At 33.5% G+C, this 11,136-nt stretch overlaps 1 protein-coding gene across 1 annotated transcript; it reads right to left on the bottom strand.

Annotated features, from left to right (window-relative positions):
- Nucleotides 1-9,367: 9,367 nt before the first annotated feature.
- LOC113327362 lies at nt 9,368-10,483 on the bottom strand. The gene is made up of 2 exons (XM_026574678.1): nt 10,357-10,483; nt 9,368-9,868 (listed from the first exon to the last, which is right to left on the bottom strand). The coding sequence occupies exons 1-2, from the start codon at nt 10,415-10,417 to the stop codon at nt 9,531-9,533; spliced, it is 399 nt and encodes a 132-aa protein (XP_026430463.1). The 5' UTR covers nt 10,418-10,483; the 3' UTR covers nt 9,368-9,530.
- Between the last annotated feature and the right edge of the window lie 653 nt (nt 10,484-11,136).

Raw genomic sequence — 11,136 nt, 5'->3', positions numbered from 1 at the left:
AGATTTCCCCTGGAACAAGATTTGGAGAATTCAAGCAATTGCAAGAATAAGACTTTTCATCTGGAAACTACCGCAAAAAGTTCTTCCAGCCTCTGCTAGACTAGGTGCTCATAATCCAGATATCGACTCGTCTTGCCAGTTGTGTAATAATCAAACGCAAGAAACGGAATTTCATGTTTTCCACGAGTGTCCGTTTGCAAGAGCAGTTTGGTTTGGCCTCTCTCTCAATAATAAAATCTCAAGTTGCAATTCAAGCACAATTATTTCCTGGATTAAATGGTGGATTACGGAAACTAACTTGAGCCATCTTCAGGTAAAAAATCCACCATACTCTGGTTCATCTGGAAATATATAGGCTCGGTCGTTTTTTAGAAAATAAACTCAGACCCAGTAAATTTAATAGGGAAAATCAATAGATTCTTACAATCCTCCCTGTCCAATACCCTTCAAAGTGATATGAAAAATCAAAAGAAAATCTCAACCAATTACTCTTGGTCCAACCTAAACTCAGATTGTATAATTTTCATAGACGTTTCCTTTAAGAAAGAGGATTTTTCGATGAGTTATGCTTTTATTCTATATTCAGCAGACGAAGAGACTTTCATGCACCTATCTGCGGATTCGGAGTGGGCTACGTCAGCTTTCCACGCAGAATCTATGTCTTTATTAAAGGCAGTTTCGTAGTTAAAAGAAAATATCTTATCAAGCGTTTTCATACAAACTGACTGCAAAGCGTTGGCAGAAAATATAAACAAGGTAAGCACGGATTCTTGATGGACAACCGAAAACACCTTGCAAGAAATAAGGATAATCTTGGGCGATCTACCTCAAGCGAAAGTGAAATACATTAAGAGGAAGAATAACTCAGCATCGGACTACATTGCCAAGGAGGCAGGGATTAAAAAGCTCTAGCACATGTTAAATAATTTACGCCAAAAAGTTCATAATTCTAGCATAAATTCTAATGTTTTTGATAAAAATGATTTTGTAAATCTTTTGTGCTATATTTGCTAGTGAATATATATGATCTTCTCCCATCAAAATTTTTTCTTTCATTTGTTAAAGTATGATTATCTTCAATTAATTCATTAGTTATTTCGAATGAAAAAAAAAACAGTATCTACATTCCAGTTTAGTAACAAGAAATATCATCCATATGCTCGGTAAAAATTTGTAGTAAAAATTTGGAGTAAAATCTTAGACTATATTGCATTTAGAACCATCAATCCACCAAGGCAAGATTATAAACCAAAGAGATGTTGCATGCTGGAATTCAGTGATCTCTAGATTCGAGATGTGCACGTACGACATGGTCATGATAAATGAGATTTGTGAATAATCTTTGATCAGATTATGGCCGAAGGAATAAAATTCATCTATGCAACTTTTGTTGGTTTTCTCTCCGCTGTAGTCATGTTGAATTAGTTGGGCTGAATCATTTTGCAAATATAACAACCATGTTACAGGGTTTAGGTTCCTCCCCAAACCCAGTGATCATGCCATATATGCACATATGTTATTTTGAATCTTAAGAACCTGCGAAAGTTGGTCAATCCTTATTCCTTTAACATGTCAAAACATTTTCCACATAGTTATTCAGCTTTTTCATATCCAAAGATTCCAAACTCTATCTGCATGCATGGAGACATGTTCTCACTAACCAATCAATTGAATTTTTATTTATGATAGTAAACGTAACATTTTCAAAGAACACGTAAATTTTAATGTCAATGAAAATATCGAAAGCACCATGACATATGACATCATATAACAATGATTTGATTTGATTGATGATCAAGAACGACAATCAACTTGTGAGAGTATTGGAGTGATAGTCACAGGAGTCATCCATGCATATTTGACCTTGATTGTGACATAGCCGCGAGTAGGCTTCGAACCGTCTGTAAGGAGACAAGTACCATCACCCCTTGGTGTTAGACTGTCTCTTACGTCTTTAACGCTAGCAAACCCAAGACAGCTAAGGAGCACATTGGAGTGGGTGCAGCGACATGAGTTATAAAAAGTCACCTCATACTCAGGTGACCCTTCAATTACAACTCCGGTAGGTTTTTGAGAAACCTTTATATCCTCTGCGGTATAGAAACATTCATATTTAGCTGCAACAAATCATGTTATTTTAACACAACAACAAATTTCTTAATGTGTTAGTCCTCAAAAAACTCCATAGTTATGATCAACGAACAGACAAGATATGAAGACATCAGACACCCATGAGATGAAATCTATAATGCGAAAAGTTATTCATTGACTTGATTCGTTCATTTCCTAACTTGTTTTCTACTTATCTATCAGAAAACATATTCGTACTTTGATTTATATATAAGAAAACGTTTTTTTTTCTATTATTTATTTAGTAATAATTTTCATCCAAGAACTTTACAAAAACTTAGTTCAACCATTTCAAAAAGTTTATAATAATTCCATTGGAAAAAAAAGAACACAAATACATCAAATGAATTATATGCATCAATCAAACCGTAAATTAACATGCTTCAAAAAAAAAAAAAAAAAAAAGAAAGAAAAACTGTAAATCACACTACCTCGGGAAACCAAACTTAATATGACAACCGCAACAGCGAAAATGTTCAGGACAGCTGCCGTTGTGGATGTATGCTGCTACAAATGTATCTCACTACTATCCATCAAGTAGTCTCTACGCAAAACTATTATGAAAAAAGCTTAGATTGCTCAAAGACATCAATTTCGTTTCAATGTTTATATAGTCTCAGTAATGAAACCTAGAAATCTTTCATCAAAATGGAAATGATATCAGATCTTATGAAAACACTAAGAGTGTGAGGCATTAAAATTTTTTTTTTCTGAGACAAAAATATCAAATTTCATTAAATAGGATTATTTTTAATTAATTCCTTTATTAAAATATGATTATCTTCAACTAATTCCTTATTTATTTCGAAACAAAAATAACAAATATCGACATTCCAGTTTAGCAACAAGAAATTTGATCCATCTGTTCGGCTATAGTAAAAAATTTGGAGTAAAATCTTAGACTATATTGCATTTAGAACCACCAATCCACCAAGGCAAGATTATAAACCAAAGAGATGTCGTGTGCTGGCATTCAGTGATCTCTAGAGTGGAGATATGCACATACGACACGGTCATGATAATGGGCTTTGTTAATAATCTTTGATCAGATTATAGTCGAAGGAAAAAAATTCATCTATGCGACTTTTGTTAGTTTTCTCTCCGCTGTAGTCATGTTGGATTAGTTGCGCTGAATCATTTCGCAAATATTCCAACCATGTTACAGGGTATAGGTACCTTGCCAAACCCAGTGATCATCCCACATCTGCACATATGTTATTTTGAATCTTAACAATCTATGTAAGTTGGGCAATCCTTATTCCTTTACCATGTCAAAACATATTTTTCACATAATTATTCAGCTTCTTCATATCCAAATTCTATCTGCATGCATGGAGACATGTTCTCACTAAACAATCAATTGAATTTTCATTCATAATAGTAAACATAACATTTCAAAATAACAAGTAAATTTTAATGACAATGAAAATATTTGTAGCACCACCACGTATGACATCATATAACAATGATTTGATTTGATTGATCAAGAACGACAATCAACTTGTGAGAGTATAGGTTTGATAGTCAAGGGAGTCTTCCATGCATATTTGACCTTGATTGTGACATAGCCGCGAATAGGCTTCGAACCGTCTGTAAGGAGACAAGTACCATCAACCCTTGGCGTTAGACTGTCTCCCACATTTCCGACGCTAGCGAACCCAAGACAGCTAAGGAGCACATTGGTGTGGGTGCAGCGACATGAGTTATAAAAAGTCACCTCATACTCAGGTGACCCTTCAATTACAACTCCGGTAGGTTTTTGAGAAACCTTTATATCTTCTGCGGTATAGAAACAGTCATATTTAGCTGCAACAAGTCCTGCCATTTTAACACAACAACAAATTTCTTAATGAGTTAGTCCTCAAAAAACTCTATAGTTATGATCAACTGACAGACAAGATAGGAAGAGATGAAATCTAAATAATCAGAGAATATGAAGGTTTGATTTATTTACCACAAACATTTTCTTTCTATCATTAATTTAGTAATGATTTTCACCCAACAAGTTCACAAAAACTTAGTTCAACCATTTCAAAAAGTTTATACGAAATCCATTGGGAAAAAAGAACACCACACACATCAAAAGAATTATATGCCTCGGTGCTTCAGAAAAAAGAAGAAAAAAAGAAAAACGGTAAATTAACTAGAAAACTTTGATGTTTGACAAATTTGGTACCTTGGCCGATCAGACTTAGGATAACAATTGCAATGAAAGTTTTAGTACTAGCAGCTGCCATAGTAGAAAAAAAACCACAAATTTGAGTACCAAATAACTTTTGCTGTGAGGGTAAATTTGTAAAGTTTGGATGCTACCTTACCTACAACAAATCAACTCATCAATTTATATGGGTTTACCGAGACCAAGTACGAATATTGGACAATGAAATCGTATAATATCAGATTTGGAGTTTAATTTCTTAATTATTATAAATCTTTTTTTCTCATTTACATAAATATTGAAAAAATTTATATGATATTGCACCATTGTGATATGCCGCGCTAAATGATAACCAATTACTACTATGGATTTTTTTCTTTGTTTTTTATTTCAAATGTTTAAGTTAGAGATCGCCAATATATATTCCGGAAATATTTTTATATAACAAGAAAAAAAACATTGAATTCAATTTTGTTTCACCCTTTTCCAAGGAGCCTAGTTAGCATACGCGCTAAATTTGGATTGACGACAACACTGAATCTGTTAGGTCAATTGCAAATTTGGTCAACCATCTTGTCAATTACTCGAAAAGCTTGATCTTTTTTTCTTTTCTTTTTTCTTTTTATGTTTAATGCATTTTAAAGTACAATGCTTTTTTATAGGCCGAGAGAAGAAACCAGGCTAAAACCGTCTCTCACAATTTCTTTTTTTTTTAGTGAGTCCGCGCTCTCGGGAGACGTGCAGGGATGGGCTGTAAGAGGCGGTTTTTCTTGCGTGATTTTTTTCTCAGTCAGTTAAGAGTTTCTGTTTAAGATATCGTATTGAAAGGAAGTAACCAAGAGACAGATGAATAAGGAGAAAAATGAAGTTAGTGCCTCCGTGCAATGTAATACGCCATCAGTAGGGCTCATCGGCTTTAGTCCCTAGCTACTTTAATAAACAAAGACTAATTGATCAGGGGCCGATGAAGCAAATTACTTGGGCCGTTTAAAACCATCGAGTAGTACGATGATTTCCAATATTTCTCCATAGGGAAGGCTGTGGATCGAACCTCGACCTGTGATAACATGAATCCTAAGATAATACATTTAGGTGTAGTTTTAGGGTCCATTGTTCTATCTCATGGAAAAAAAAGTTACTTCGTGCGAGATCCAAATGTTCACCTTTGGTTCCTCGCATGCACAACCAGTTGTTATATTCAAATTGTACCAGAGCTTCCCTTTAATTACAACTCTAGTGAAATTTAGCAAATTTTTGCATCGCGGTTTTGCACGGACAAAACCCTATAATTATATAAAAATATATCTCGAAGACTTTTCTTTTTCAATGTTTGAATCTTCGATGCATAATTATCAAAATTAAATCGAAAATTGAGATTAAATATCACGTCAACACTATTTAAAGAGTGTGTACAAAATTAAAGTCTAAAAATTTTAGATTATGAATAAGAAAATTAAATTTTTATTACCACCATACCTTTTCCAATGAAGCTTAATATATATGGGAATTGCTACGAGGATGTTAATTATTGCTGCCATTGTAGAAGGGATGTGTACTATATTCGAAGATGCTAATTAAGAACTTATTTGGATACACATCCAGAAGTAACTTTTGATTTTTAGAAATCAAAAAGTAAGAAGTTAGTTTGGGTATGAAATTTGATAACAATTTTTAGAAGCAAACTTTTAGTAAAGCAAAATATTTTTGTTTCTGACTTCTGCTTATAACTTCTGGTATCCAAACATACCATAAAATAATCTAACTTCACTCCTCTTTATGTTATGTGTCAATCCGGAAGTATTGTTCACTTTATAGTCATTTGTAACAGTCAGGCACCGGCTTCCCTTAAATTACATCTCCGATGGGGTTCTGGGAAACCTTTATATGGGTTAATTCGCATCAACAAAAATTCTTCATTCTATAAAAATACAATATCATATAATTTTTTAACAAAATGATATCTTGTGGAAGAAAATTAGATGTTTAGACTATACATTACGTGATTCTCAAAATTGAATTAGAAAATGAGATTAAAAGGCCACGCAAATAGTTTTTGAAGAGTGTACAAAATTAGACTATGTAAATTTACATCGCAGAATTAGAAAATTAAAATCTGTGTACCTTGTCTAGCGAAACTTAATATGTCGCTACGAGGGTGTTAACTATAGCTTCCGGTGTAAGTAGACTATGAACTACAACTCAACGAATTACTATGGATTTTAATTATCAAATTTCGTAAAATCAAAGAATTTTCGAGTCTATTTCTTACGTATTTTATAAATTACAGTCCTTTAAGAATTTTGATTATTGATATTCTTTCATTAGGATCTTTCAACGTTAATAAAATATTCATAATCTTCTTTGATTTAAACTTATGAAACGGAATCTGAGTCATTAGTTAAAAAAAAAAAACAGACTAGCTACCACTATCTTCTTGATGGATCTACATACACTAGTGAATTGCTTTGATATTTGTTTTGGACAACATGATCAAATTCTGACATTGTACTTGAATTAGAATATTGTGTTCATTTTGAGCGAAAAATCAGAATGTTAATAATACCATATAGGCAAAAGTGTCCATAACTTGTTGAATCCTTGCTTAGTGAGAAGTATACTAGAACTACTTGCTAGAGACAGTGAACGTGATGTCTTAAACTGCTAGCATTCGATTAAGTTCGTGATAACAAGGATACATAATATCCACCTGACATTGCTAAGTTCGTGCCGTTGTGTCTAGTTTGTCTCTGGACGTATCATGTTTCTCAGAATGCTCTAGAGAATCAAAGATCATATTCTCACAAGAAGCGACCCACTTCCTCATTCAGATAGGTGAGTTCTATAAAGAGTGTTAATGTTACATCCCACTTCATTCTTAAATTGAAACTATAAAACTCATTAGGCTTCATAAAAGTCATCCTTCACATGCAGTCACACTATTGCAACAATGCACCATAAAAGGAGACATAGAATATAGTCCTCTTGATAGTGCATACCTTTAATTACCAAAAATTAGTTGTCCCATATGAAATCTTGATCTTGGGATCTCCAGTCAACAAGGTCGAGTATCCTTCATGACAATTTATTTCACGAGCTTAAGCCCCTCCCCCTCGATGCAGCATTAATTATCTATTTAGTCAAACCTTTCTTCAAAGGGTATGGGATATTCTCCTTGGACCTCATCCAATCAATGATAATAACGCCTATTCGAATCAGTTGTTTCAAAGAACTGTGTCTTCTACGAATATGTATAGACTTACTATTATACATGTTGTTTTTCAGCTCTAGATATTGCATCTTCGCTATCACAATGTACAAATATAGTTGGCAGAGGTGACAGGCCTATGCAAAGAGGAATGTCTTCTAAAAAAGCATCTTAGTCATTAGACCCCACTCTACTTCTTATCTAACGCAATAAATTATGATTCCATAGTGGAACGAGCTGTATATATCTGTTTGGAACTCTTCCAAGCTACAAACGCACCTGCTAGAGTGAATACATATCCACTCGTATACTGAGACTCCTCTAAGTCTATTATCCAGTTTGCATCAAAAAAACCTTCAAGGATGGCAGGTACCCTTTGTAACTCAAACAAAAGGTCCTTGTGTACTTCAAGTACCTTGGCAGTCTAGTAACCGCATCCCAATGCATCTGTCCTAGATTACAAGTATACCTGCATAACCTACTACATAAATAATGTATGGTCTTACACAATTTATCAAATACATCTGACTTTCTATGACTCTCGAGTATTCAAGTTGGTCAACTCCTTCACCTTTATTATTCTTGAGATTACAATAAGAATCGTATGGCGTACTAGCAGATTTACTATCAAACTGATTATATTCCTAATATGGATTCAATATAATAAGATTTTTCTAATCTTCATCTATAATATCACATCAACGGGGCCTAACTAAATCTTTCATGTCAAAGTTCTCATTCAATAATTTCTTAGTGGAGTTAATAACATCCATGTTTGTACCCAGTATAAGCATATTATACACATACAAACATACAATCATATGGGCATCCTTAACAAGTATAGTGTAAACACAGTTGTCAGATTCGTTAACTCTAAGACCACTAGAAATCATCACATGATCAAATTTTTCATGCCACTGTTTAGGTGCATTTTTTTAAACCACGAAGATTTAATCAATTGACACATTTTCTTTTCACAATTTTTCACGGCAAAGCGCTCATGATATTCCATATAAATTTTTTCATCTAACTCAACACTTAGAAACTCTTTGTTGACATCCATCCGATGTATCTCAAGGTATGGACATAGCCTATAGCAATTAACATCTTAATGGAGGTAATTCTAATATATATATATATATATATATATATATATATATATATATATATACTTTTTTTTTTTGACTTTAGCTACCAACCTAGCCTTGTACTTTTTCAATAGTTTCATCTATCGTACGTTTTCTCTGGTAATAACCAGATCAGATGTTACATAATGTTTCTTTCATTTTATTCTTTCATTCGAAAAACATCAAGCTTGTTTTCTAAAAAGTGGTAATTTGACATCTTCATTTAATATGAACCTTGTACGTTGTTGCATAACCTTGGAAATCAAATCAGTAACGACCTTGCACTTTCAATTGAATGAGCTAAATAAATCGGTTCAAAATATGCATGCAATATTTCAACAAATCTGCTCGTGATATTAGTGAGTCTCATTCATGGTTGACGGTCAACCTTAAAACAGCTCGACTATCTTTTGATTCAACAAACCAAAGAGAAGTTACGGTGCTGGAATTCAGTGATCTTTGGAGTCGAGAGAGGCACGTAAAACATGGTCATGATAAAGAAGCTCTGTTAAATTATCTTTGATCAGAATATATCGGAAGGAATAAAATTCATCTATGCGTCTTTTGGGTTAGTTGGAATGAACTATTTGGCAAATATGCTAACCATGTTACAGGCTATAGGTTCCTTGGAAAACACAGTGGTCATGCTTTGAGTCTCAACAATCTAAATAAGTTGTTCGATCTTTATTTCTACTCATTGCATACATGTCAAAACATTTTCTAAAGAATTGTTCAGCTTCTCAGAATCCGATTTCTCAATACATGCATGGAAACATGTTTTCGCTAACCAAGCCATTGAATTTATTCATAATAGTAAATGTAACATTTTCAAATAACACGTACATTTTAATGAAAATGTCCATAACACCACCACGTGTGACATCATATGACAGAGCTTTGATTTGATCGATTAATAACGACAATCAACTTGTGAGAGTAAAGGAGTGATAGTCCAGGGATTCATCCATGCATATTTGACCTTGATGGTGGCATAACCGCCGATAGGGTTTGAACCATTTGTAAGGAGACAAGTACCATCAGCCCTTGGTTTTAGATTATCTCCTATGTCTTCAACGCTAGCGAACCCAGGACATCCAAGGAGAACATTAGTATGGGTGCAACGACATGAATTATAAAAAGTCACCTCATACTCAGGTGACCCTTCAATTACAACTCCGGTAAGCTTTTGAGAAATCTTTATGTCCGCTGCGGTATAGTAACAGTTGTCTATTGTAGCCGCAACAAAGCCTGCCATTTTAACACAACAAAAAATCTCTTAATAAGTTCGTCCTCACAAAATATCCATAGTTATGCTGAATTGACGAACAAAGTATTTATGAAAACATCAGACATCCGTGAGATGAATCTATAATTATTTTTTTCTGATCGGTAAATCTAGTAATTCATTGATGACATCAATAACACAAAAAGTAATCCTTGACTTGTTTCGTTTATCTCTTAATATTGGGATAACATCATCGTCTTGTACAAACATACAGAATTACAATTAATATTATTGTACAAGCTGATGATGTTGAGTTAACAAGATCGGCTTGTACAAACTTGGGAACTAGTTCAACCATCCGAAGAAGTTGGTAAGAATTTCATTTTAAAAAGTAGAAATAAAAACACGTATCAAATGATTATGAAAAAAGATAAAAATAAAATGATTATATGCTTCAATAAAACGATAAATTAGATATTTCGAAAATTTTGGTATTTGAAAATTTTGGTACCTTCCCCGATCAGACTTAGTATAACAATTGCAATGAGAGTTTTAGTACTAGCAGCTGCCATGGTAGAAAATTACCACAAATTTGAGTACCAAATGATTTTTCTTGTAAGGATAACTTTGTGAAGTTTGGATGCTACCTAGCTTCGACAAATCAAATCATGTATTTATATGGTTTTACAACAAGCCAATATGGTATATTTGGAAATAAATATCGTATTATATGAGATTTGGAGCATAATTTTCTAGTTATTATTGATACAGTATTATTTTTCATTTACGCAAATATTCAATATTTTGATATGATATTTCACCACTGGGACCACACTAAATGATAATCAATTATAACTGCGGATTTTTTTTTGATTTAATTTCATAACCCCAAAATTATTCTCAATTAATTTGTGCACAGAAGTGACCACGTGAGAGTAGATTTTACCTTCCGTAAGCAATCATATGGCTGACATGTATCTTGTTTGTGGTTAAAAAGAGCATCCAGTTTCCTCTCCTCAATGAACTAGAGACACCATTGGGTTCAGCTGAGTGTGCAGGGGTGGTGGTAGTGGGTAATTTGATTATTATAAGTGTTGGGGATTCTTTGAATTGAATGAAAATCCTTTAAACCTAATTTGGATGACTAAAACGCTGACAACATCCTGCTGTTTTACTTTAATCAGCATGCCTTAAAGGCCCTTGGTAGTGTGTTTTGGTGATAACATCAACATTGGCCAACATATGTCCATTTTTCTATTTGCTCGATAGAAGTAATGAGCAATGAGGTATA

The sequence above is a fragment of the Papaver somniferum genome, chromosome 1 (genome assembly GCF_003573695.1).
Source record: "Papaver somniferum cultivar HN1 chromosome 1, ASM357369v1, whole genome shotgun sequence".
Classification (NCBI taxonomy): Eukaryota; Viridiplantae; Streptophyta; class Magnoliopsida; order Ranunculales; family Papaveraceae; genus Papaver; species Papaver somniferum.
Note: the sequence above shows the minus strand (reverse complement) of the source record. Positions and strands in the feature narration are given on the sequence as shown.

What these genes read in the sequence shown, in the direction of transcription:
- LOC113327362 (XM_026574678.1), bottom strand. Translation starts at nt 10,417, where the DNA reads ATGGCAGCTGCTAGTACTAAAACTCTCATTGCAATTGTTATACTAAGT. An exon ending in ACTAAGTCTGATCGGGGAAG is followed by an intron (nt 9,869 to 10,356) that starts GTACCAAAATTT and finishes TTAAAATGGCAG; the next exon opens with GCTTTGTTGCGGCTACAATA.